General features: G+C 42.6%; 4 protein-coding genes across 8 annotated transcripts in view; 2 read left to right on the forward strand and 2 right to left on the reverse strand.

The window, feature by feature from the left end:
• Positions 1 to 24,762, forward strand: part of LOC134219561 (extracellular sulfatase SULF-1 homolog) — a 236,813-nt gene that overhangs the window by 156,724 nt on the left and 55,327 nt on the right. The window lies entirely within an intron of this gene.
• Positions 10,206 to 11,108, forward strand: LOC134221624 (uncharacterized). Its single transcript, XM_062700814.1, has one exon. The coding sequence runs from the start codon at positions 10,206 to 10,208 to the stop codon at positions 11,106 to 11,108; it is 903 nt and encodes a 300-aa protein (XP_062556798.1).
• Positions 15,672 to 17,162, reverse strand: LOC134221625 (uncharacterized). The gene has a single exon (XM_062700815.1). The coding sequence runs from the start codon at positions 17,160 to 17,162 to the stop codon at positions 15,672 to 15,674; it is 1,491 nt and encodes a 496-aa protein (XP_062556799.1).
• LOC134221626 (uncharacterized) lies at positions 17,430 to 20,970 on the reverse strand. The gene is made up of 5 exons (XM_062700816.1): positions 19,892 to 20,970; positions 19,268 to 19,746; positions 18,381 to 19,142; positions 17,824 to 18,336; positions 17,430 to 17,509 (listed from the first exon to the last, which is right to left on the reverse strand). The coding sequence occupies exons 1-5, from the start codon at positions 20,968 to 20,970 to the stop codon at positions 17,430 to 17,432; spliced, it is 2,913 nt and encodes a 970-aa protein (XP_062556800.1).

Raw genomic sequence — 24,762 nt, forward strand, 5'->3', positions numbered from 1 at the left:
GATAGATGTAGTTGCGTTTGGAAATTTTTGAGGTCATGTCCATCAAACTATTTCATTTACTACGCGACGCAGAGAATACACCATTTGAACACTTACCCAAGCTAATTCAGCTAAATGTTGTCATGTAACTACTGTTCTGATGTTGGTTTTTCATTATAGCACCCAAATGAGTGTTATAATGAATATTATGCAACCCATTTGAGTTGCATAATGTTCATTAAAGTACCCATTTCGTTGGTATGGAAAAGTAGGCCGTTTTATCACTCAAAGACGAACTGTAAACCAGATATTATGATCAGGAATTGCAAAAAATATTTTAAGCTCTTTTAGTGGAATGTATTCAACCGTCTAAGACGAATTAAGTACTCTCCATTTTATTCCACCAATTATTTTCTATATCTTTGCAGATACGTATTTCGTATTACGTATAAGTCGAGTCAAGTACGAGACACTGAAGACGACCACACAGTTGTGGTCGAAAGACGTATCTGCAAAGATATAGAAAATAATTGGTGGAATTAAATGGAGAGAACTTAATTCGTCTTAGTCACCTTCTTGTTCCCGTCGGATCGTTGTCGAGAACCATTTTCACCGGATTACTGTCCGACATTCTGGCTACGTGCCCGGCCCATCGCAGTTTTCCGATTTTCGCGGTGTGAACGATGGATGGTTCTCCCAACAATTGATGCAACTCGTGATTCATTCGCCTCCTCCACGTACCGTCCGCCATCTGCACTCCTCCATAGCACAGTGGTTCCCCCATAGGTCATAAATCCAAAAACATGACTTTATCGAAATTCAACAAGTTATCCCTAAACTGCTACTTTATGGTATACTATATCCAGCTTTTTACGCTTGCTATAAATTTACAAGGGGTGAATCGAATTTGACATATGCTGTGAACTTAATTTTTTTGTAATATCTTGGTAGCCATGAAGTGAGGTTTCGATTTTCCCGTTACCTACGAGATTTGTTGATTTGTTATTTACAATCAACGAGGAATTTCACCCATTATCATTTCTTAAATATGGCTAATAGTTCTTCTTTTTCAGGCATTTTATTTGTTTAAAAGATAAATAGGAAGACGAAATGTCTCAGTATGGATGGATCAGCGTTGTTTTCAGCGATGTCAGTAACGGATTATTAGTTTCGACTATCGTATCGAAAATTAAGGTCGTCAATTGCAGCAGTGAACGATGTCCGCCTACAATTCTGAATCGTGCTTCTTTATAATAATGAACATTGTGAGATGTTGTCCTTCTTTTTAAGAAGTCGACGCCACTACTTGTTATACATTTTTGTGTAAACCCTTCTGCAGACGGTGCTAAAGCTTTCCGACTACTGTAACATCGTTTTACATGTATTGAATCATGATGCATAGGGACAGTACACAGATTATGTTAAGGTTTTCAATAAACATCCCTCACCCCTTCCTCCTCCGTAGTAAGTTTTATTCTCAAACTGACTAATCAGGGTCCTCGGGTACGTTTTACATACACATATCCAATTCATTAAAAAAAATAGTTATACGAGTCAGGTGAGATGTGTCTCTTCTATTTCTGGTAGAATGTGGATGCGAGAAAAATGTTCACCTAATTTAAATCTTTATCACATGAGCCCTTTCGTGCATATTGCATCTCATAAATTCAAGATTTTTCATTAGCCTTTAAAGTCGACACATTATAGTTTAGATGAGAAATTAATTAGAATCGAGTAACTATATCCGAATCCCCAAAATCATAAATTTTCCACTTGAGATATTATTTTCACGGGATTTCTGATGGTTCAGGTCTTCCGGAAAACCACGCAAAGACCCGAACAAATACCGTGGGGCATCGAAATCCGTACACTTAAGCACCTTAGTACATGAAAAAGTCATTAGAAAACAGGAATCGAACGTAAATAAAACGTTTGTCATTGGCACAGGAGCATGAAGGCTTCTACTTTTGAAGTGTTTCACATTTACTCATTAAAAACGTCGAAAAACATGATAAAATCTTATATATAAAAATGAAATGGTCTGTGTTCGTATCCGCATAACACGAAAACGACTGGATGTATTTTTTTCATTTCTTCAGCAGAATCATTCGTTATAGTTTCCGACGGGTTTATATAATATTTCCTAATGTAAAAATTACGAGTAAAGTTGAGCAAATCATGAAAAACTAAAATTGTGATTCCTATGCGAACTTTGCATGGGCAGTTCGGAATGCACATTCTCGCCTACTACGCAGGACAACGTCTGCCGGGTCAACTAGTAATGAATAAAATCAACTACTCCTGACTCGAAATCCGTCCACCGTGGACGGATTTTGAATCAAAGGATCAAAATCCGTACAGCTATTTTTAAACTAAATATTTAAATTGAAGCATTCTGATTGACTAAACTACCACTGTTAATAGTTCGATACGCACCTTGAGAAGCGATCCCTTCGATTTGTATTCCGCTTATCTTATGTAATGATTCGCAATTAGCAATTAAAACACAGTTACTTTTGGTGCAATTATGCTCTACACGAAAACAAAATGGCGGCCAAAACTCCGCGTTTGGTGGGTGACGATTTGTTTTTGATTTTTGTTGCTTTAATTTCAAAGCCTTCTTTCCATTTCTATGCCGTAAAAGCTTACTGCCAAGTATCTGAACAGGATATGCTAAATTATTTCTTCATTAATCACCTTCAACCCCCTTTAATTTATTGATATCTCATGAGGTGGACGGATTTCGGTGCTGTACGGAGTTCGGTCCCGCACGGTAACTGCGCGAATTATGCAGCAGTGTTGTAACGTTATATATCACAATGATGTGGAACGCGAGTGTATTACATATATAAATAAAATAGGGACGCTCAATTGCAATTGTTCCAAATCTGTACCTCAAACGCCTGCAAACTTCTATTTTCATAGCCACCTAAAAGAACTAAAAATTAAATTATTAAAATGTAATTATATTAATGAAATATCAAACCAAGTTTTTAAAACATTCTCGAACGCAAGTATAATAATGACAGCTTAATGATTCTAGCAAAAATTTCAAAGAGTCACCGATTGCTAAGATCCATCTTTAAAAATTATAGTGGACACATCATGTGTCAAAAGGGGTGATTCAAAGTATTATGGCTCCGGCTCGTAAAAACCTGGATAAGATGCAATCATCATTTTTGTAGAATTTGAGCTAATATGACCTGTTTAAGGCTTCGAATTTAAAATAATCCAGTTAAATAAACTATACGTGAAAATGTTGGCATACCTCATGAAACTTATGTTTTACCTTTGAATTCCCTCTTGAAATATCCTCTGAGTAAATATTTACATTCTAATCTGTCATACACATGCTATTTCAGCTGGGACCGCCCGCAACCAAGCAAATAGTCAACGAAAAACTCTAATGTGCTTGATGAACAAATTCACAATTTTCTTCTGAATTTCATTATTATCATCCACCAATAAAATATGTTTCCCCTTCAGATCCCCGCCAGAAACATTTCCTGAGTAGATGTTTATACTATTCTCTATCATCTAAAAGCTTTTTCAGCTGCGACCATCTGCGATCAAGCAAATGGTAAACAAATAACTTTTCTATGTTTCTTAGACGGAAGAACAATTTTCTTCTGAATTTCGTTATCTTCATCCTCCAAAAAAGTATGGTTTCACTTCAAATCCCCTCCAGAAACATTCTGTGAGTAAATATTTACACTCTAATCTGTCATCTAAAGGCTATTTCAGCTGCGACCGTTTGCGACCAAGAAAATGGTAAACAAATAACTTTATTATGTTTTTCGACGTAAAAACAATTTTCTTCTAAAATTTTGTTATCTTCATCCTCCAAGAAAGTATGGTTCCCCTTCAAATCCGCTCCAGAAACATCCTGTGAGTAAATATTTACACTCTAATCTGTCATCTCAAGGCTATTGCAGCTGCGACCGTTTGCGACCAAGCAAATGGTAAACAAACAACTTTACTATGTTTCTTCGACGGAAACACAATTTTCTTCCAAATTTTGTTATCTTCATCCTTTACGAAAATATGTTTCCCCTTGATATCCCGTCCAGAAACATCCTGTGAGTAAATATTTACACTCTAATCTGTCCTCTAAAGGCTATTTCAGCTGCGACCAACTGCGACCAAGCAAATAGTAAACAAATAACTTTACTATCACTTGTCATAAGACGAGTTTGTACAATCCCATTGAATTCCACCACTTAATTGTATCTTGACAGATACGTATTTCGACCTCAAATGTAAGGCCGTCTTCAGTGTCTCGTACTTGACTCGACTTGAAGAAAATGATCGCAGCTTACACTATTTATACTATGCGTAGGTATAATAATTTATCTAGGTACTTATCTAGTTACATTTACTACGGTGTTTACTCGCTTGTTTCGCTTAATGCTTAGGTATAAACTTGAAGAGCCAGGAGCTACCATTTCCTTGATCTTTATTCAACAACCGCGTTTGTACCTGTCGGTAGATTTCCAAGCTCTCAGCAACATCAAGTTTCCACGGAGAAGAGACATTTCTTAAAATTTTAATGTTTGATGTCGTAATTGAATGATTTTCCTGATATACATGTTCAGCTACCTTAGACCTAAACTCATAATTTAACCCCTTATCAGTTTCCCTCTTAGCCTTACTTACTTCTGCAATATGTTCTTTGAACCTTATATCTAACGATCTTTTTGTTTGACCTACATATACTTTATCACACTGTGAACAATTAATTTGATAAACCCCGGCCTTATTTAACATTTCTACTCTATCCTTTGTGGAGCCCAACAGTGTCTTCAGTTGATTGCTTCTGCTGGAGAATACTAAATCGATGCCGAATTTCCTCAGTCGATGGCCTAGCTGGTGGGTGATGTGTCGATCATAGGGGACCGATACCCTCTTCAGCGGTTCATCGATCGGTGTCAGTGTAAGTACCTAGATAAATTATTATACCTACGCATAGTATAAATAGTGTAAGCTGCGATCATTTTCTTCAAGTCGAGTCAAGTACGAGACACTGAAGACGGCCTTACATTTGAGGTCGAAATACGTATCTGTCAAGATACAATTAAGTGGTGGAATTCAATGGGATTGTACTAACTCGTCTTATGACAAGTGAAGACATTCCACTAAAAAGCTCAAAATAATTTTCTTATCAAAATAGCTTTACTATGTTTCTTTGACGAAAACACAATTTTCTACTCAATTTTGTTATCTTCTTCATCCACTAAGAAAGTATGTTTCCCCTTCAAATCCCCTACAGAAACATCCTCTGAGTTAATATTTACACTCCTATCTTTCATCTAAAGGTTATTTTAGCTGCAACCGTCCACGAAAAAGCTAAGTGTAAACAAATAACAAAATTATGTTTGTTCAACAGATATCATATTTTCTGCTCAATTTAATCGTGTACTATAATTTCTTTCTGAATATCCTTTAAGTGTATTCATATTTCTGGCTGCTGCCTAAATGGGGTTTCAGTTACCACAGTCTGCGACTGAGCTTGGAAATAAATAATCGATGATAAAAAAATACCAAATTGATGAACACGAGTATTATGTTTTCTTTATCATGGTCAACTTTAGGAGACTGAAAAGCAACTGACATCTCTGAGAATATCGTGGTATAATAGTATTATATTTAACTTTAAATTGATATATTAAACCTTTTTGCGTTTCTCATATACTAAGTATACTAAAGGCTATACGTTTGTTCCAAAAACGAACTGTTATAGGATGCCCGGAGACCCATAGTATTAGATACCAGATGATATATGTCTCTGCGTGTGTATGTGTGCGTATGTATGTGCGCAAAAAAACTCACTTATTTTTAGGCACTTATACTTCTAGACCAACATTTAGAAAGGTTGTTACAGCCACTATTTATTCCTTCTGATTCGTCTACATATTTAGCTATATATGTGGACAAAGAATCAGAAGGAATAAATTTTGATTATTACGCTCTTTTCAAATGTCCAAACCGATTTGTTCGGAACAAGTTGCGTTCCACGTGGAATCATATCCTTTTGTTTTCTAATAAGAATTGGCCAGATCGCACAATGGGTCTAAAAGTTATGGCAGAAATACTATTTTTTCACATGCACTAGAAAGGCATTAACATTGCTGGGTGGATTAATTAGGTTTATTTTCGTTTACTACTTTCACAATAACAAGCATCTTCACATCCACGCATCTTCCTCAAGAATGTAAATTGAACGTTGTTTGTTGGATTTTTGCATATAATACTGAAATCGGCTTCGTAAAGTATGATAATGACTGAGCCTACCAAATAATTAAAAAATTGGCTGTTTAACCCGAAAAATACTAAAAGTACACCATTTTACCGTATAACTTCCGTAATTTATATTTATGACCGCCCTTCTAGGGGAATGGAACCACTGTGCATAGATGGTACTCAGCACTTTCCTTTCGAAAACTCCAAGTGCGCGTTGGTCCTCCACGAGCATCGTCCAGGTCTCGTGTCCGTAGAGGACTACCTGTCTAATGAGCGTTTTGTAGATAGTCAGTTTGGTACGGCGGCGAACTCTATTCGATCGGAGCGTTTTGCGGAGTCCAAAGTACGTACGATTTCCTGTCATGATGGGTCTCCGAATTTCTCTGCTGGTATCGTTATCGGCGGTCACCAGTGAGCCACCAGTAAGTACACGAATTCTTCAACCACCTCGATTTTGTCACCACCGATAGAAACTCGTGGTGGGTGGCTTACATTGACCTCTCTTGAGCCTCTTCCTATTATGCACTTCGTCTTCGACGTGTTGATAACTAGTCCAATCCGTTTAGCTCCGCTTTTCAGTAGGCTGTAGGTTTCCTCCATCCTCTCAAAGTTACGTGTAATGATATCAATGTCGTCGGCGAAACTAAATAACTGGACGAATTTCGTGAAAATCGTACCACTCGTGTCAATTCCTGCCCTTCGTATTACTCCTTCCAAAGCGATGTTGAATAGCAGACACGAAAGACCAGCACCTTGCCGTAACCCTCTGCGCGTTTCGAAGGGACACGAGAATGCCCCCGAAACTCGAACTACACATCAGCCGGTATTCGGTATTTGGTGGAGTCAATACCGGTAATACCGGTAGAATAACGGTTTTTGTGAAAATTTCAGGTATCAAAAGAAAAACTTTTGATTTGGACTTTAGGATGAAAAACAAAATTTGTTGACAAACTTCAGATGTTAAAACCATTGCTTGTTGAGCTGGGCTAAGCGAAACTAAAGCGACTCATTTTCCAATCCGAATGAGAATGCCCTCTCTGGTTCAATCGAAGTTGGACGAATAGTTCCAAGACCGTCAAAAATCAGCGTCAAATACTTGCCCTTTATCCCTTCAGATTCATAGTAGGAGAATCCCTTACGGATTGCATGCAAGGATCCTGGCGTCAACGTATTTGGCATCAGCAACGCAAGTGTTTTGCTCTGCTACAGTCTTTTCACAAGTTGTTCTTTAAACGATAAACCAGAAAAAATATCCATAGAGGCATCTTTTTCGTACCGACCATACCTGTCATTGTATCAGTTTCAACGGTCGCATCAGGAATGATTAGACGCTTCAATATTCCGTCCGCTTGTTGAATCAAAGTAGCTCTGGATGCCTCGAAGAAAATGCCAAAATCTTTTCTGATTTGGTAATTGCTTCACGGCAGAATTATTCAAAAAATCAAATAGATCGTTTGGATTCGTTCCTTAAAAGCATCGAATAAGTGGCGGAAATTTATGTGGTTTGATTTGATAATTGTTCCAACATAAATTGGAGCGCCACGTCGGCTTCATATGAAGTGCAGAATCTGAGGAGTAGTTCCACAGCAGCTTGAACAGGTTCTTTCTTCTTCTTCTTCTTATTGGCATTACATCCCCACACTGGGACAGAGCCGCCTCGCAGCTTAGTGTTCATTAAGCACTTCCACAGTTATTAACTGCGAGGTTTCTAAGCCAGGTTACCATTTGTGCATTCGTATATCATGAGGCTAACACGATGATACTTTTATGCCCAGGGAAGTCGAGAAAATTTCCAATCCGAAAATTTCCTGGACCGGCACCGGGAATCGAACCCAGCCACCCTCAGCATGGTCTTGCTTTGTAGCCGCGCTTCTTACCGCACGGCTAAGGAGGGCTTGAACAGGTTCGAGGGCTTGAATTATTTCACCAACACCAACATCACTGAAGTTGAATTTGTATTAAAGCTTCAACTCATGGATCCCTTTGAGCATAGATAACATGCTATTCCAGCGTACCTTGCCATCAGCCACTAATTCAAATTCTTTTCCGAATTCAGAACGGGCATATTTTTGCAGAAAATCGTTTTTCACAGGTGATCTCCGGGAAAGAACTATTACGGCTCGTACCTTTTTCATAATTTCATACATTTCAGGAAATTCTCGACGATGTCAACAAGAAAAAAGGTCATTCGCAGTGTTACAGATGACTAAGAGAAAGAAGCAACAGGTATGAATAATGACGATGTTGATCGATTTTTGTTGTATCGTGAACGTCGTCATTATTGTTTACTTGGGCAAAGTTACTCATGCGCACATTTAATTATTGTATTTCTTGCACGATGAATCTTTACTGCTTGTAGTGCTTGTGTTCGAATATTTGTCCCATCTATGCTTGATTTCTTATTCATATAGGACAGATATGCGATTACATGTAGTTGAGCTGATACATGTAGGTGAAAATTATTCCAGATTTTTTATACTGACAGCAACATTTGAAATACCGAAAATACCGGTATTTTCCGTCGCTAAAACCGGTATTTTCGGTACCTAAAATTGGCCTGTAATACCGGTATTACCGGTTTCGGTACTACCGGTTAGACCACCCTAATTGTCATATGCGGCTTTGAAGTCGATGAATAAATGATGTGTGGGCACGTTGTATTCGCGGCATTTCTGCAGTACTTGGCGAATTGCGAACACCTGGTCCGTGGTGGAGCGTTCGCCCATAAAAACCGCCTGGTACTGCCCCACGAACTCCCTTGCAATTGGTGCTAGTCGACGGCATAAAATTTGGGAGAGTATCTTGTAGGCGGCGTTCAACAATGTGATTGCGCGGTAGTGGCTACAATCCAGCTTATCGCCCTTTTTTGTAGATGGGACACACGACACCTTCCATCCACTCCTGCGGCAAAACTTCCTCCTCCCAAATCTTGGTAATGACCCAGTGCAGCGCTCTAGCCAGTGCCTCACCACCGTGTTTAAATAGCTCTGCTGGTAGTTGGTCAACCCCAGGGGCTTTGTTGTTCTTCACCCAGCCAACCTCCTCCTGGATCCGGAGCCGGTAGAATTATGTCCTGCGCGCGTTCTCCCAGGTCCATCACCATACCGCCATCTTCGTCTGCCTCATCGCCATTCAGGTGTTCTTCTTAGTGCTGCCGCCAACTTTGGATCACCTCACGCTCGTTCGGTGAACGGTTCAACTTCTCATAGAACTTTCGTGTGTTATTAGCGCGGTACAGTTGCTCCGTCTCTTCACGGTCTCGATCTTCCCGCTGGCGCTTTTTTCTCCGGAAAATCGAGTTTTGTCTGTTCCGCGCCCGTTTGTATCATGCCTCGTTCGCCCTCGTGCGGTGTTGCAGCAATCTCGCCCATGCTGCATTCTTCTCCTCAACTAACTTCTTACATTCGCCGTCATACCAGTCGTTTCTCTGATCCGTGCCTAGTGCAGCGGTTGCGGTGCTTCCAATGGCGGATCGAATATCTCTCAAGCCATCTTCAAGATATGCTGCGCCTAGCTGCTCTTCCGTTGGGAGCTGCTGCGCGTAGTTTTGGGCTAGTCTACCGTCTTGTAGCCGTCCAATGTTTAGCCGTGGTGGACGACTCCGACGCGTGTTGTACACCATCGAGAGTTTTGAGCGCAGACAAACTGCAACGAGGTAGTGGTCGGAATCAATATTCGCACTGCGGTAAGTGCCGTCGATTAGAACGTGGTCGATTAGGTTTTCCGTTATTTGATTAGTTGATTTCCATGTGGCCTTGTGGATATTCTTGCGGGGAATCCGCAAGTTCTTCGGACTACCATTCCGCGGGAGGCTGCAATCCTCCAGTAAGACAACTTCCGGTCTTGCTCTCAACGACATCATGATGACTGGTCCAAACATCCAGACAGATCAGTTTTCACAGCCGATATTGCTAAAATGTATCGACAGATAAGAGTGGATCAGCTGTCATCGAATTTACAGCGAATATTGTGGCGAGAGAATCCTAATGACGTACCAGTTGAATACCGTGACATATGGTACTCGAGCTGCTCCCTTTCTAGCTGTTCGTACGCTACATCAGCTAGCAACGGATGAACAAAACACTCATCCTGATGCCTGTCGTACGATTTGCAAAAGGTTCTATGTAGATGATTTGCTAGATGGATCCAACAACAAACAGAATTTGTTGAAAAGGAGAGACGAGTTGATCGGAGTGCTTCAAAAAGGCGGATTTGAACTACGGAAGTGGAATAGCAATGATCCAGAACTTCTGAAAGATTTGCCGGACAGCCTGGTGGACGATGGTGAAATCATCAAGTCATTGGGACTGAGCTGGAACACTCGGACGGATCAACTGACATACCGTATACAGTTGAAGCAGTTCCAGGTTTATTCTCGAAGAACAATTCTTTCCGCTATTGCATCATTGTATGACCCTGTGGGATTGATAGCACCGATCATCGTGGCAGCCAAAATCTTGATGCAGCAGCTCTGGCTTTTGAACGTTGCTTGGGATGATGCACTTCCCGAACATATTGTGAAGAAATGGCATCTGCTTTATGATAGCCTGAAACATCTTCATGAACTGCGGATCAACCGTTGGACCTTTGGACATCAGCAGCCTGTTGCCGTGGAAATACATGGATTTTCAGACGCATCAATGCTCGCATACGGTGCTTGCATTTACGTAAAGACTGTCGACATTTCAGGAAATGCATGCACTCGTCTGCTGTGTGCCAAATCACGGGTGGCACCGCTAAAGAAAATGACACTTCCTCGATTGGAATTATGCGCTGCAGTTCTACTATCTGAACTGTTAACAAAGGTTCTAGTTTCTGTGGCCATGAATGCTGACAACTGCTACTTGTGGACGGATTCGTTGATAACGCTTCAGTGGTGTAGAGAATAAGACTTGATCAATAAATACAGCATTATTCAAATTGTTACATAATTTCGTCCTACAATAAAAAATATGTAAATTCGCCACTCTATGATATTTTCGGTGTTTGCATCACAAGAGGTGTGATCAACAAAACAAAGTTTGACTCGCTGCATCTTGGTAGGCGTGGTTAATTATAACAAATAACACATCGTCGTTGCCAACGCCAAACAGTATAAAAGGCGGGTGTCAACGGGCAAGAAGTCATTCTTACAACGGATGGCGTGACGAACGCATCTTATGAAGAAAATCAAGCTTGCAGATTTATCAAGAGCATCAATGTGCGTGAAATTATTCAAGAAATAAAAGAAGAACGGAACTTTCTCCTTCCACTAAAACGGCGTGAAAAAAGAAGTGAAGGGTGGAAAGCTTGGTGACCGTGGCAAATCAAGAAGCTCCCTGTTTCACAAGACGCATGAATACGGTTCGTGACGGCATCCGGTGAATTAAGGGCCAAAATCACGACAAGTGGATCACTGCACCATCAAGCCGCTGGAAAGAGTTTGTGGCAATGTTCCTGGACACATATCAGGGGATGTTCCTGGACACATATCAGTGGAAAGGCAGTATCACGTGGACTGCCAGCAGAAGAGCTAGTGAATTCAACGCTGTGGTGGAATGGTCCAGTTTGGCTCGTGACTCGTTCGTTATGGCCAGACCAACCAGCGCTTCGAAATGGAGAAGTACCAGAATCTCGGAAGGTGTGTGCTGCTGTCATGACGGAGCCATTATTCTTCGAAAAGTATTCATCCTTGGCAAAATTGAAAGGAGTCGTCGGATATGTCATGAGGTTCATTCATAATTCAAAGTCATCGAACAGAGATTCGCGACTAACCGGAATCCTCTCTGCAAAAGAGTTGAACAGCGCGTTGGAAATGGCTATTCGTTGCGTACAGCGGATTTCTTCCGAAAGTGAGATCACCGAACTTCGCCAGAACAAAGGTGTCAAGAGTAAAAGCAAGCTTGTTGCTTTGAACCCGTTCATAGATACCGATGGACTACTTCGAGTTGGTGGAAGATTGAGGAATGCCAAAATACCGTACAATGCACAGCATCCAGTTATACTACCTGCCCACAATTTTTTGGCAAGACGCATTGCACTGTATTTGCATCAAGAGCACTGCCATATTGGCGCTCGCTTTAAAGCTAGAGCAGCGCAGCAAATTATGGGAGATTTACCACCCGAGTGCAGCCAGCCAGGCCGTTTATCAAAACCGGAGTGGACTTCGCTGGACCTATTGTAATTCGATCCAGTTTACTACGAAAAGCACCGAAACTCAAGGCATACATTGCTGTTTTCGTGTGTATGGGCACAAAGGCCAAAGGCCATTGAGCTTGTAGGTGACTTGACTACTCAAGCATTGTTAGCAGCACTTAGAAGATTTATGGGACGTCGTGGAATGGTTGCAGAGTTCTTTAGCGATAACGCTACAAATTTCGTTGGAGCGAACTCTGAGTTGAAGGAGTTGAAGCGATTGTTCGAGGCAAACAGTGATCAACTCTTCAAGGAACTAGCTTCAGTAGGTATTTTATGGAACTTTATACCCCCTCGTTCTCCCAACTTCGGGGGTTTTTGGGAAGCAGGAGTCAAATCAGTGAAGAACATGCTGAAGAAGACATGTGGAACAATGGTGTTTACATACGAAGAACTCAACACACTTCTCGTGCAGATCGAATCTATTTTAAATTCAAGACCACTGACATCCGTTTCGGATAACATCGACGATCTAACACCGCTGACTCCGATTAGTACGATTTCCTGTCATGTACTTCATCTTCGACGAGTTGATGACTAGTCCAATCCGTTTAGCTTCGCTTTTCAGTCTGATGTAGGTTTCCTCCATCCTTTCAAAGTTACGTGCCATAATATCAATTCAGCGAAACCAAAAATATCCGGATGGACCAGGGATTGTCTAAATACTCAGAGCGGTGCGAAAAATGTTGGTGCTGCTCCTAGCTCCGGGTGCGCGACTCTCAAATCTTGCGAGCTACGGAGTCGAAGATGCGCGCGCTCTCACAATTGCGTGCGAGTCAAAGGCTGCACTTTGAAGAGCACGGGTAGTGCACTTTGTGCGTTTTCGAGAAAATAGGAATTATGTTTAATTCCCACCAGTAGACGGTGAATGTTTCTGATAGTTTATTTTCGCTTAACAACATTGAAACGTTAGCCATCCAACACGTTCGTGTCTTATTTGCAAATTATTTGAACTTTTTTTTTGCAGTTTCTTTAATATACATTAAGGAAAATAATTAAAATACGTAGAATAAAAAAGAAGTGAGGTCCAGTTGTTTATTTCAAAATAAGCATTATTTCGGGAGCAGTAGCTTGTACGTTAGTTATAGTGAAAACCATGTAGTTATACATATACATATGACTGAAATTAAAGATACATCTCAGCCGATTCGAGTTGAATGTTAATCGCAATTTTTTTTTTTTGAAAATCTCTACGGCTCTGTTTAATTGCGGGTAAAATGCTACAGTAATTTTTATTTCAAATAAATTTGTTTCATGCAAGCAAGGATTCATTCAGATGTACCGTTCATAGAAATAACTATTATTCTATTTACACTGATCATTCATGAATATAGAATACTCCTCCATTTGAAAAAAATATGTTTTAATCACCGGTAGATGAATTTGAATGAATTTTGCCAGATAGTAGCGTTTATATTATTACCATCAAAATGATCAATTCATACTGGATCAATAATGATAAAGCCCTGCCAAATAATAATAATATACATTGGGGTCGCTTGCCAAGAGAGTTTTTATTTTTTACGTTGTCTTTCCCCGCGATTTGTGGAAGAAACGGGATCGATTTCCTTGTCGATTTCTGCTGATGAAGTTTTCACCTTTATTCTGGGATTAAGCGGTTTTAATTCTCCGGGTAAAATTGATTTATTTTCATTAGTATTTACATGAAGTCATTTTGGAAACTTAGAAGATGTTTCAAAGTAAATCAATGTTGAAAAACAATGCATATACATATTTTATCTGTGATTATGATTAGAATGCATTTAACGCAATCATATGAACAAACTATTCTCTTTGAAATATAGACTTGCCCTATTTGCCTTATTTATTTTTATAATGAAATATCGAACAAAGAATACGCACAGTTATTCTCTCCGATCAACTAGGTATTAATAGAACGCAATAGCGGGAAATAATCCCCGTCCAAAGCTCGAAAGTCATGCAAAAGCAGAACCGAAAAAGTACTACCCTGTGCATGGCTCTTTGAGAGCCCCGAGCACAAACTGCACTTACTCGTCTCTTTCGATCCGAACGTGCTCGCTCCTAACAGCGCGTGCTGCGCGTAAAGAGTTTTCGGGTCGCACCATAACCCTGTGATGGACTTCGTAAAAATCGTACCAATCGTGTCAATCTCTGCCCTTCGTATCACTCCCTCCAAAGCGATGTTGACCTGCTAGGCCCATTGATCTGAGATCCAGAACAATTTGGAGAACCTAGAACATCTACATCAAACTAATTTGGACTGCACTTTAAACACAAGGGCTCTCCGGACTTGTATGGACATGCTGGGTTGATTTCGGTTTGAAACCAGGCATAGTTGACCTTGTAGACCAAATGATCTAAATTCCAGAACAATTTAGAGAAACATTTGCATCAAACTAATTTGAACTTGTATGTGTTGAGGAACCGGGTAATTACCTCCTTCGAATTCCTAGGTGGCTCCCTAACACTCGATTGGTCCGATTGGGTAGAGTGGAAAACCCTTTCCTTTGGCTGGCGATCTTCTGGAGAATGTAGCTATCCATTTACCAGCACCGCTGTTGTTCAGGGATAATATTTCTTCTTGGCAAATTACAAAACACACTCGCGGACATAGTAAAACACTGTATTTAATAAAACTAACAATGACACAACACTACATTTATTCGACTTAATGCTAACAACTTTTGCTCTTAATACTAAACACGGAATAAAATTCTTGGACGTGCGAAGTCCACTACGCGCCTGTGATTCAGTTGGACGATCGGAAGTAACTAACTGTGGAATCTAAAGAAAAGCTGGTCATCACCAGACCGATGATCATGATCTTCCCGACAACGAATATCGAGAATGGAATTACGCTCCTCTTGAATATCCTCTATACTCGCGCCAGCATATCCACCACTGCAGTTTTAGATGGACCAGCTCTCTAGCCGTCTCACAAGCAACGATTAGAACTCTCACCATACTATCGCCTGCCGGAGATACTAATAGACTCGGGTAGTTGTTTTTATCGCACTTTCACTTTCTGTCCACTCTTCATTCCTGCACACAAAACTGGAGCTGACCTTCCGTAGATGGTTCGCTGGATCGCAGACATTCCTTTGTTTTCCAATCAGCAACATCAGATGTAGGATCGCAGTTAACTAAGTGCACCAGGGTTGAAGTTTGAGGCGATAGGCGACACTGCTCCACAACATCCTCGCCCACCCAGGAATTGCTTCAATTTCTGAAATAAAATAGAATATCCTCTTCGACGGGAAAGGAAGTGGGAAGGTTGGGTTGAGTCATACATTTCGTTAGCTGGTTGATGAATGCAGAAATGGTAAAACACACAACTTTTCTACTGGGCGTTTAAGGATTCCGGATGCCGTCTTCAGAGTAACCACCCTTACTATTTCATCTGTACCAGGATGGATAGCAATGATTCGGCCTAATTTCCATTTCATTGGAGGTTGGTTATCCTCCCGAATTATCACTAGCCCACCAACATCGATTTTAATGGGTGGTTTCCATCGCTTATTTCTCCCCTGGAGCTGGCACAAGTATTCACGCCGCCATCTCTTCCAAAAATCTTGGAGCAATTTCTGCATCAATTGGAAGCGATCCAGCCGGTTCAGTTTGACATTTTCTAAATCAGGATCCGGTAAGCCTTGCAGACTGGAACCAATCAAAAAATGTGACGGTGTTAATGGCTCCAGATCGTTGGGATCGTCCGACATGGGCGTCAACGGTCTGGAATTTAAACAACCCTCTATCTGTATGAGCAACGTGGTAAAATCCTCGGGTGATAACGGCGTTTCTCCTACTACTTTCACAAGATGAATCTTGGCGGACCGTACCGCGGCCTCCCATAGGCCTCCAAAATGAGGAGCACTCGGCGGGTTAAAATGCCATCGTGTCTCTTGTTCCGAGCAGTGTCTCGCCACACCCTCACGATGTTCCTTCGTTCTTAGTAGCTCGTCCAATTCCTTCAACTTGTTCCGCGCTCCAACGAAGTTTGTGCCATTGTCGGAGTACAAATCTTCGCATTTTCCTCTTCTGGCCGAGAATCGACGCAGGGCTTGGATGAACCTGTCAGTAGTCAGGTCCGAAACAAGTTCGAGATGCACCGCCTTGGTACACAAGCAAATGAACACAGCGACATACATTTTTACCACTGGGCGGCGAGGTGCTGGCCGGACAAAAAATGGCCCACAATAATCTACGCCGGTCTGAGAAAACGGTCGGGATACGGTAACACGTGGCGCTGGCAGCTCTCCCATAAACTGCTCGATTGATGATGGCTTCGCCCGAAAGCACTTCATGCATTGATGTACTACGCTTCGAACCACGCTTCTTCCTCCAAGCGGCCAGAAACGTAATCGAACAGTAGCCAATAATAACTGCGGCCCCGCATGCAGTAATTTTTCATGGAAATAACGTAGAATCAGCCTTGTAAGCTGATGGCGTGCTGGTAAAACCATCGGGTGCTTCGTATCCTCTGTCTCTTTCGAATGCGCTAGTCGTCCTCCTACTCTAATAACCTGATCCTCTGATATGTACGGGCTAAACCAACGCAGTGGCGACCTACTCGGAACAGAGTCTCCTTTGGACAGTGCCTTCCATTCCTCCACGAAAAATTCCTGCTGAACTCTCCGTACCAAGTTGATTTCTGCTCCCTTCAGCTCCGCTGTTGTGAGGAACTTCGGTGGATTCCTATGATCTCGTGGTGTTCGCAGCAGATTCAGGTACCGTAACCAATAGGCCTGACGAGCTCGATGTACGATGAGGATCGTCCTAGGTACCATTCGTTAAACTCCTCGACTGATGAGTTCATACATGCGACAGCTGTATGTCTCTTTTCCTTCTCCGCTTCAGCTCCGCTTGATAGCTCTGAAGATTCTGGCCAATTTTCGGGTTGCTTCTCCAGCCATCTCGGTCCATGCCACCAGAAATCGTTGTGCATGATCTCTTGCGGCATGAGGCCTCTCGAAATAAGATCGGCCGGATTTTCTATTCCTGGAACGTGCCTCCACTGTTCTGGATTTGTGAGCGTCTGGATTTTTGACACTCGATTAGCCACGTACGTAGTCCAGGTTGTCGGTAAGGCCTTGATCCAACGCAGGACACAGGTAGAGTCTGTCCAAAAATACACCTGCGTGGATATTTTTAATGAATCGAGAACCGTTATGAAGAGTTCCGCCGACAAAACAGCGCCGCACAATTCCAAACGTGGTATAGTTTGGCATTTTAATGGCGCCACTCGTGATTTCGACGACAGAAGGCACACCTTTACCATCCCTGCTGCATCTACACTTCTTAGGTAAACACAACATCCATATGCCTTCTCGGAGGCATCCGAAAAGCAGTGAATCTCCGTGGAAACAGCAGCAGGAACGAAGACGTAGCGGTCAATCCTGACTTCGTTCAACAGAGAAAGCTGGCCAAATAACTTCCTCCACGTCTCACCCACCGTCGAAGGTATGGGCTGGTCCCAGTCCAGCGCACGATCGTCGTCGTCCCTATATTTCCACAGCAGCTGCATCACAATTTTAGCAGATGTGATTGCGGCTCCGAGTAACCCCAAAGGGTCGAATAGCGTAGCTATAATCGAGAGTACCTCCCTTTTACTGTACTGCTGCCTTGGTCGCACCGGAGGAATGTTGAAGCTGAATTTCAGCTGATCACTCTTCGGCATCCAGATAAGCCCGAGGGTTTTGATGGACGGATCCGGGTCCAAGATGATTCCGTCCCCCGCTTGAATCGCTAAACTTTCTTCAGGGAGTCCTTCCAAGACCTTGGGGCTGTTGGATGCCCACTTTCTGAGTCTAAAACCGCCTTCTTCCATCATATCACTCAGCTGTTTCCGCAACTCACAGGTTTCTTCCACCGTGTCTGCTCCCGTGATAACATCATCCATATAGGTGTCTTCACTCGCCGCACGTGATCCGAGGGATATGCGATTTCTCCATCCACCGCTAGCTGTTTGAGAGTTCTTGTGGCTAAGTATGGAGCTGGTTTAGTACCGTACGTAACGGTCTTGAGTTCATATACGCTGATGTTGTCTTGAGGATCTGAGCGCCACAGGATACACTGCAAAGCCCTATCCTCCGGGTTAACCCAAATCTGCCGAAACATCTTCTCAACGTCAGAAACGAGCATTACTTGCTTGGTACGGCTTCGCATAATGATTGATCTGAGATCATCCTGTATTACCGGTCCAGTCAGCAGCACGTCGTTGAGCGATACGCCGGACGATGTTGAGCAAGAGGCATCGAACACCACCCTGACCTTAGTAGTAGTGCTGTCCTCCTTGAAAACGGGATGATGCGGTAGAAAACACCGCTGTTTTGTTGTTAAGACCGCCCCTTCGACCTTCTCCATGTGTCCCATCGACTCGTATTCCTCCATGAAATTGTGGTAGCTTTTGTGCAAGTTGGCATTTCTCGCCAGCCGTCGCTCCGTACCTTGAAGACGCCGGATCGCAATGTCCTTGGATTCGCCCAACCGTTGAATAGCGCCTTCCTCCTTCGGGAGTGTAACCGTGTACCTGCCATCGGGATTCCGTTGGACTGTATTTTGGAATAGGTCCTCACATCGTTTTTCCTCCTGTGAGAGTACCTTGACCGAACCAACCTCTTCGCTAGACCAGAACCTGGCAACTAGAGATTCTAGTTTCTCTGTTGCGGAAGCGTTGCAGGTAATGTGCAGATCCTGATGTGAATTGGATAAACCTCCACACACCACCCATCCGAAAACCGATTCGTTCAGCGTCGGCAATTGGTTGCCTAGGTTAATTCTTTGACCGGTTTCGAAGAAATCGAAAAATGATTCGATACCGAGTACCAAGTCCACTCTACTGGACTCGAAGAAAGCGGGATCTGCCAGTTTGATTCCAGGGGTATCGACCAACCTTCCGTGCGCATTGTAGCAGTTGGCAGATTCACCGTTACGTTGGGAAGAACGAGAAAGTCCATTGCTTGCGAGAAAGGAGACACTCGCGACCGCACCACCGCTTGTATTTTGTATTTGACCTTGGTTCCTGCTTGACCGATTCCTCGCACCGATATATCCACCTTTTCTCTTTGGGTCTTCATCCGTTGACTCAGTCGCTCCGTGATGAAGTTGCTCTCTGAGCCCGAATCCAGTAAAGCGCGAGCAGGAAACCTTCCACCTTGATCATCTTCCACGACGATGACCGCAGTTGCCAGCAAAACTTGCGAAGAATATTGTTGAGCCGCACCAGAAACCGAAATGTCGGTGGCCGTCATATTGACCACCTGAGAGGAACCCGAACCAGAAGCTTCGTTGACTCCGGAGGACTCCTTTGGGATTGAAGGATGGTTGCCCCTAGCAACCGCTGCGACCTTTGCAGAACTATCCTTCTCCGACCTGAAACACACCAAAGTGTGGTGACGACCCTTACAATTCTTGCAATTGAACTTGGACTGGCACTCCTTGGACAAATGACCCACTCTGAAAACAATTCCTGCAGAGGAAGTGGGTTTTCAGCAGGGCATCTCTGTCAGTCACCGACATCCTTTGGAACACGCCACATTGATGGAGGTAGTGGCTCTCCTTACATGCCACACATCGTGCTCCTGACGATGACTGCATCGTGCTGTAACTGGTCTTCGCTGTGGACTGCCTCTGCCTCTGAGGTTGTTGCTGCCACGATTGAGCACCCCTAGACTCAGCCGCCTTCGTTGGAAGCGACTCGAGAACACGAATCCTTCGCTGCAGAAACTCCGTCAGATCCTCCAAAGTATCCTGCTCCTTCGTGGAGGAAAACTCCTCCCAACCTCGGCGGGTCACCGAGTCCAAACGATTGGTGAGAAGATTGACTAGCAGGAGATCCTTATACTCCGCTGGTTCGACAACCTGGTCTAGAGTGTGCACAATTCTTTCGAACCCCTCAACTAGAACGTGCAACTCTGAAACCGACTCCTTAGAAAGCGAAGGAAGAGTAAAGAGCGACTGAACCTGCCTTTTCTTAAGCTGCTTACTATTGTTATAGCGCTTAGTAAGCGCATCCCACGCGATCTTATAATTAGCCTGCGTTATCTTTAATGGATCAATTAGAGCCTTTGGTTCCCCCTGAAGACACCCCTTCAAATAATGAAATTTTTCCACCTCCGGTAGATCAGTCCGCCAGTGGATCAAGGAAGTGAATAAGTCACGGAAACTAATCCACTCGTCGATGTCGCCGTTGAATGACTGCAACTTGATCTGCGGCAGTCGCACATGGTCGAGGACACCATGCACCATCGAGTCGTTAGCACGCGTTGACTGATCCTGCTCCGGTAGACCCTGTAGCTCCTTCCCTTTGTCCGTGAGGGATGACTTCGAGCGGTAGAATCGATCGCTGTAGATAAGACGATCCTTGTTGAAGGTCTCATCATCCTCGTCGTAGTCGTCATGGCATTTGATCTCCACCAACGTCTCGCCGTACTTCTCCCAAAGTTCGCCAATCCTCTCTAAGCGCATGTTGACATCAGTCGCGGTGGTGGCCTCATCGTAACGTTGAACGAACTTCCAAATATCGTCCAGGTCAGCTTGAATTTCACCCAGCTTCACGACCAAAGCTTTCAACGATGTCAGCTTACGGGGTGCCATGATGATTGGAGTTACTCGCACATGTAGCGGAAAGAGAGATGAATGGTGTAGTGATCCACGTGATTCCAAGCTTCGGCAGGCATATACTCGGTGTATTTACCTGGCACAGTGAAATGCGTCACCAATCCACATAAACAAAGCAGGAACACTGGGACTCCAATTGTTGATCGATAATGCCAGACGTCCAACAGCACAGCTTATAAACACGTTAACCGAGGGGGGGGGGGGATAAGGAACTAATGTAGTATCCAACAAGCCTGGCCACGGCAGGCCATATACTAGTGTATATTACCTTCAAAAACAAGTGGCTGTACCCAAACGATAATCCAACTCGTAGTTATATAATGTGGCACGATGGTGGTTATTGTTGCTCAACGTCAACGCAAAGTAGGCAGGAAATCAAAGAGGGAAAACAAGGTGTAATATCCAAATTTTATGCTTCGGCAGGGCATATACTGTGTTAACTCACCTGAGCAACAAACAGTGGTGCTAAACCCTGAGCAGAGCAAAATCCCAAATTCAAAATCACAGTTCGCAAAATTCCACCAAGTGCTCTCAGCAAGTCGTCACAAATGATTCGTCGAAGAGGATTTAATTTATTTAAAACGTGCAGTCACTGTCGTCCTGCTTCGGTGACATATACCTTCTATGTGACTCACCTGGACAGATAACTGTTGCCGTGACCTCTTCTGTTCACTTGTAGTTGCTGATGTGGGTGGTTAATTAGCGGTAGATCCAATCTTCAAAAACGGTCTAAACATGGTCGAGTTGAAGACAGTTCCGATTACTGCGCAGTCGCTTGGGAAACACTAGATCGCCGCTCCAATAGTAAGGTGATGCTCCAACAGGTGAATATGAGGAAAACACGTCGAAAAATGGCGTTAGAATCTAGAAACTGATGCTTCGGCCGAACATACACTGAACTTGTTTAATTTACCTGGGAGATAAACCATCGCACTGGTTCAGTAATTCAGCAATTCCATAGGGGATGAAACTTCGACGCACGGTTTCGACGAATCCTTGGGCCAGTCTAACACCGCTGGGTGGATCTCACGTTGTGAAACGCTCCAGATCGACAGGAAATATCCTCCAAACACACTCCAATTATCATTTATCAAAGACCGCGCAGCTCACAGGCAGATTCACATGTGGATTTTGATGAAATTCCAGTTAGTAAAGGGTATTTCGTCCTCCCTTCGGCAGGACATATAAGTTGTTCCAACTCACCAACACAAGAAATCAATTCGATGAATGTCCAAACCGAGCCAATGCAGTTGGGATAATATGCAACCTCCAATAATTCCCTGTTGTGTAGCTTCAAAGACCAATTATCCGCGAGTGTGATGGCGGGGTGGTAATTGTTCGCGCCCTGGGAATGGCGATCGCCTCCTTTATGCCTCCTTTAATGATGGCGCGAATTTGAGCGCAGTATGGCTCCAAGCAACCCTGATGGTATTTCCAGTGATCTCCTTTCGTGGTCCAGCCGTATCCGGTTCGAAGGACCAAAATGTTGAGGAACCGGGTAATTACCTCCTTCGAATTCCTAGGTGGCTCCCTAACACTCGATTGGTCCGATTGGGTAGAGTGGAAAACCCTTTCCTTTGGCTGGCGATCTTCTGGAGAATGTAGCTATCCATTTACCAGCACCGCTGTTGTTCAGGGATAATATTTCTTCTTGGCAAATTACAAAACACACTCGCGGACATAGTAAAACACTGTATTTAATAAAACTAACAATGACACAACACTACATTTATTCGACTTAATGCTAACAACTTTTGCTCTTAATACTAAACACGGAATAAAATTCTTGGACGTGCGAAGTCCACTACGCGCCTGTGATTCAGTTGGACGATCGGAAGTAACTAACTGTGGAATCAAAAGAAAAAGCTGGTCATCACCAGACCGATGATCATGATCTTCCCGACAACGAATATCGAGAATGGAATTACGCTCCTCTTGAATATCCTCTATACTCGCGCCAGCATATCCACCACTGCAGTTTTAGATGGACCAGCTCTCTAGCCTTCTCACAAGCAACGATCAGAACTCTCACCATACTATCGCCCGCCGGCGATATGGATAGACTCGGGTGGTTGTTTTTATCGCACTTTCGCTTTCTGTCCACTCTTCATTCCTGCTCACAAAAACTGGAGCTGACCTGCCGTAGATGGTTTGCTGGACCGGAGGCAATCTTTTGTTTTGCAATCAGCAGCAGCAGATATAGAATCGCAGTTAACTAAGTGCACCAGGGTTGTAGTTTGGGGCGATAGGCGACACTGCTTCACAACAGTATGGACAGGGTTGATTCCGATATCATGCGGATTCCGATATCAATTGATCTGAGCTCCAGAACAATTTGAAGAACCTTGAACATCTGCATCAGACTGATTTGGACTCCACAAAAAATGCTTTAGGGTCTTGCAGGGGCAAGATGGGTTTATTTCCGTTTTGAAGTTCCTCCTAATCGGTAAATTTTACTCATATTGATTTTAGCATCCGTACATAGTATCCTTCCCCCAGACCAATTTTCTGGCTACGCCACTGTTTCCAGCAGAAAAAATACATATGATTGAATATAGCTTCTAATTTGAGTGACGAAAAAGCTTCTTTCTCAGCTGTACTGTCCACAATCGCATATTTGAATTGGAAACCCAGCAAAGATGGGACTGATATGCAATTATAGGCAGTGTAGATCTCAAGTCCTGAACCCAAGGATAGTTTGGATGATCCAAAATATACCAAAAATTTCTTATGATGACCTTCCAGGAGATGTAATGTTTATAATTGATATGCATTGAAGTTGAGTAACGAAAAAACCTTTTAACAGTAGTAAATCTCAAGTCCCGAACTCAAGAATATTTTGGATGACCAAGAATATCCCAGAACTACCTTACGGGTCGCATCTTCCATGAACTGTAATGAATGCGGTTGAATACATTTTCAAACTGCAAATAAAAACTTTTATATAACGAAAAAAGGTTTAATGCAGCTGTAGATCTCAAGTCTTGAACTCAATGATAGTTTGGATGGCCTAGGACGTTCAAGGAAAATTAAAAATATTTTATTGTATATCAATGTAACTCTACGGATACGTTTGAGTAAAACTCTTATTTTGGAACAGTAAAATTCGCTGCCAATAGGCCCAATATTTTCTATTTCCAAACTTCACCGCCTTCTGAACGTTCTAGGTTGTCGTTATACCTTGCCCATGCCTGATACTTTTCTTGATAGGGGTGTTTATTAGACCTCTTCATGTTTTCAAAATGTATCAAAAATTAAACCGGTCAGCTCAGAATCACAATTCTTATGCTAAAATAAGTCTCCTGTCAAATTTTCAGCTAATTCGGATTAAATTTCGAGGTGGCTCAAGTCGATTTAGTGTTTTTGGGCTATTTTCAATTTTGGAAAAAATCTAACAAGAGATATAAACGTCGAAAACTATCGCAACAACCTCTATATGGATGCTTGTGGTGTGCTCTACAAGTCTTATGAACATTGCGATTCGTTCCGTTCACGTTTTGTCCATGTTAAAGAGATTTTTAAGCTTATACGTGCATAAAAACACTGTTTCCCTCAAAAGTCGTTGTACTACAAAATTCTTCAGTTTATGACAAATGATTGTTAATTTATTATTTCTCTTTTTTCCCTGAAAATTTGAATAATATAATTTCCCATGTGCGATTTACCGTTAAATTCTTAAAAATCAGAAGCTGAACATTTGTCATAAATTAGCAGGCTGAGATTTTTTCAAACAAGTTGTTCAACCAAAAAAGCTTCGATTTCACTTGT

This window comes from Armigeres subalbatus, chromosome 3 (genome assembly GCF_024139115.2).
Source record: "Armigeres subalbatus isolate Guangzhou_Male chromosome 3, GZ_Asu_2, whole genome shotgun sequence".
Lineage (NCBI taxonomy): Eukaryota > Metazoa > Arthropoda > Insecta > Diptera > Culicidae > Armigeres > Armigeres subalbatus.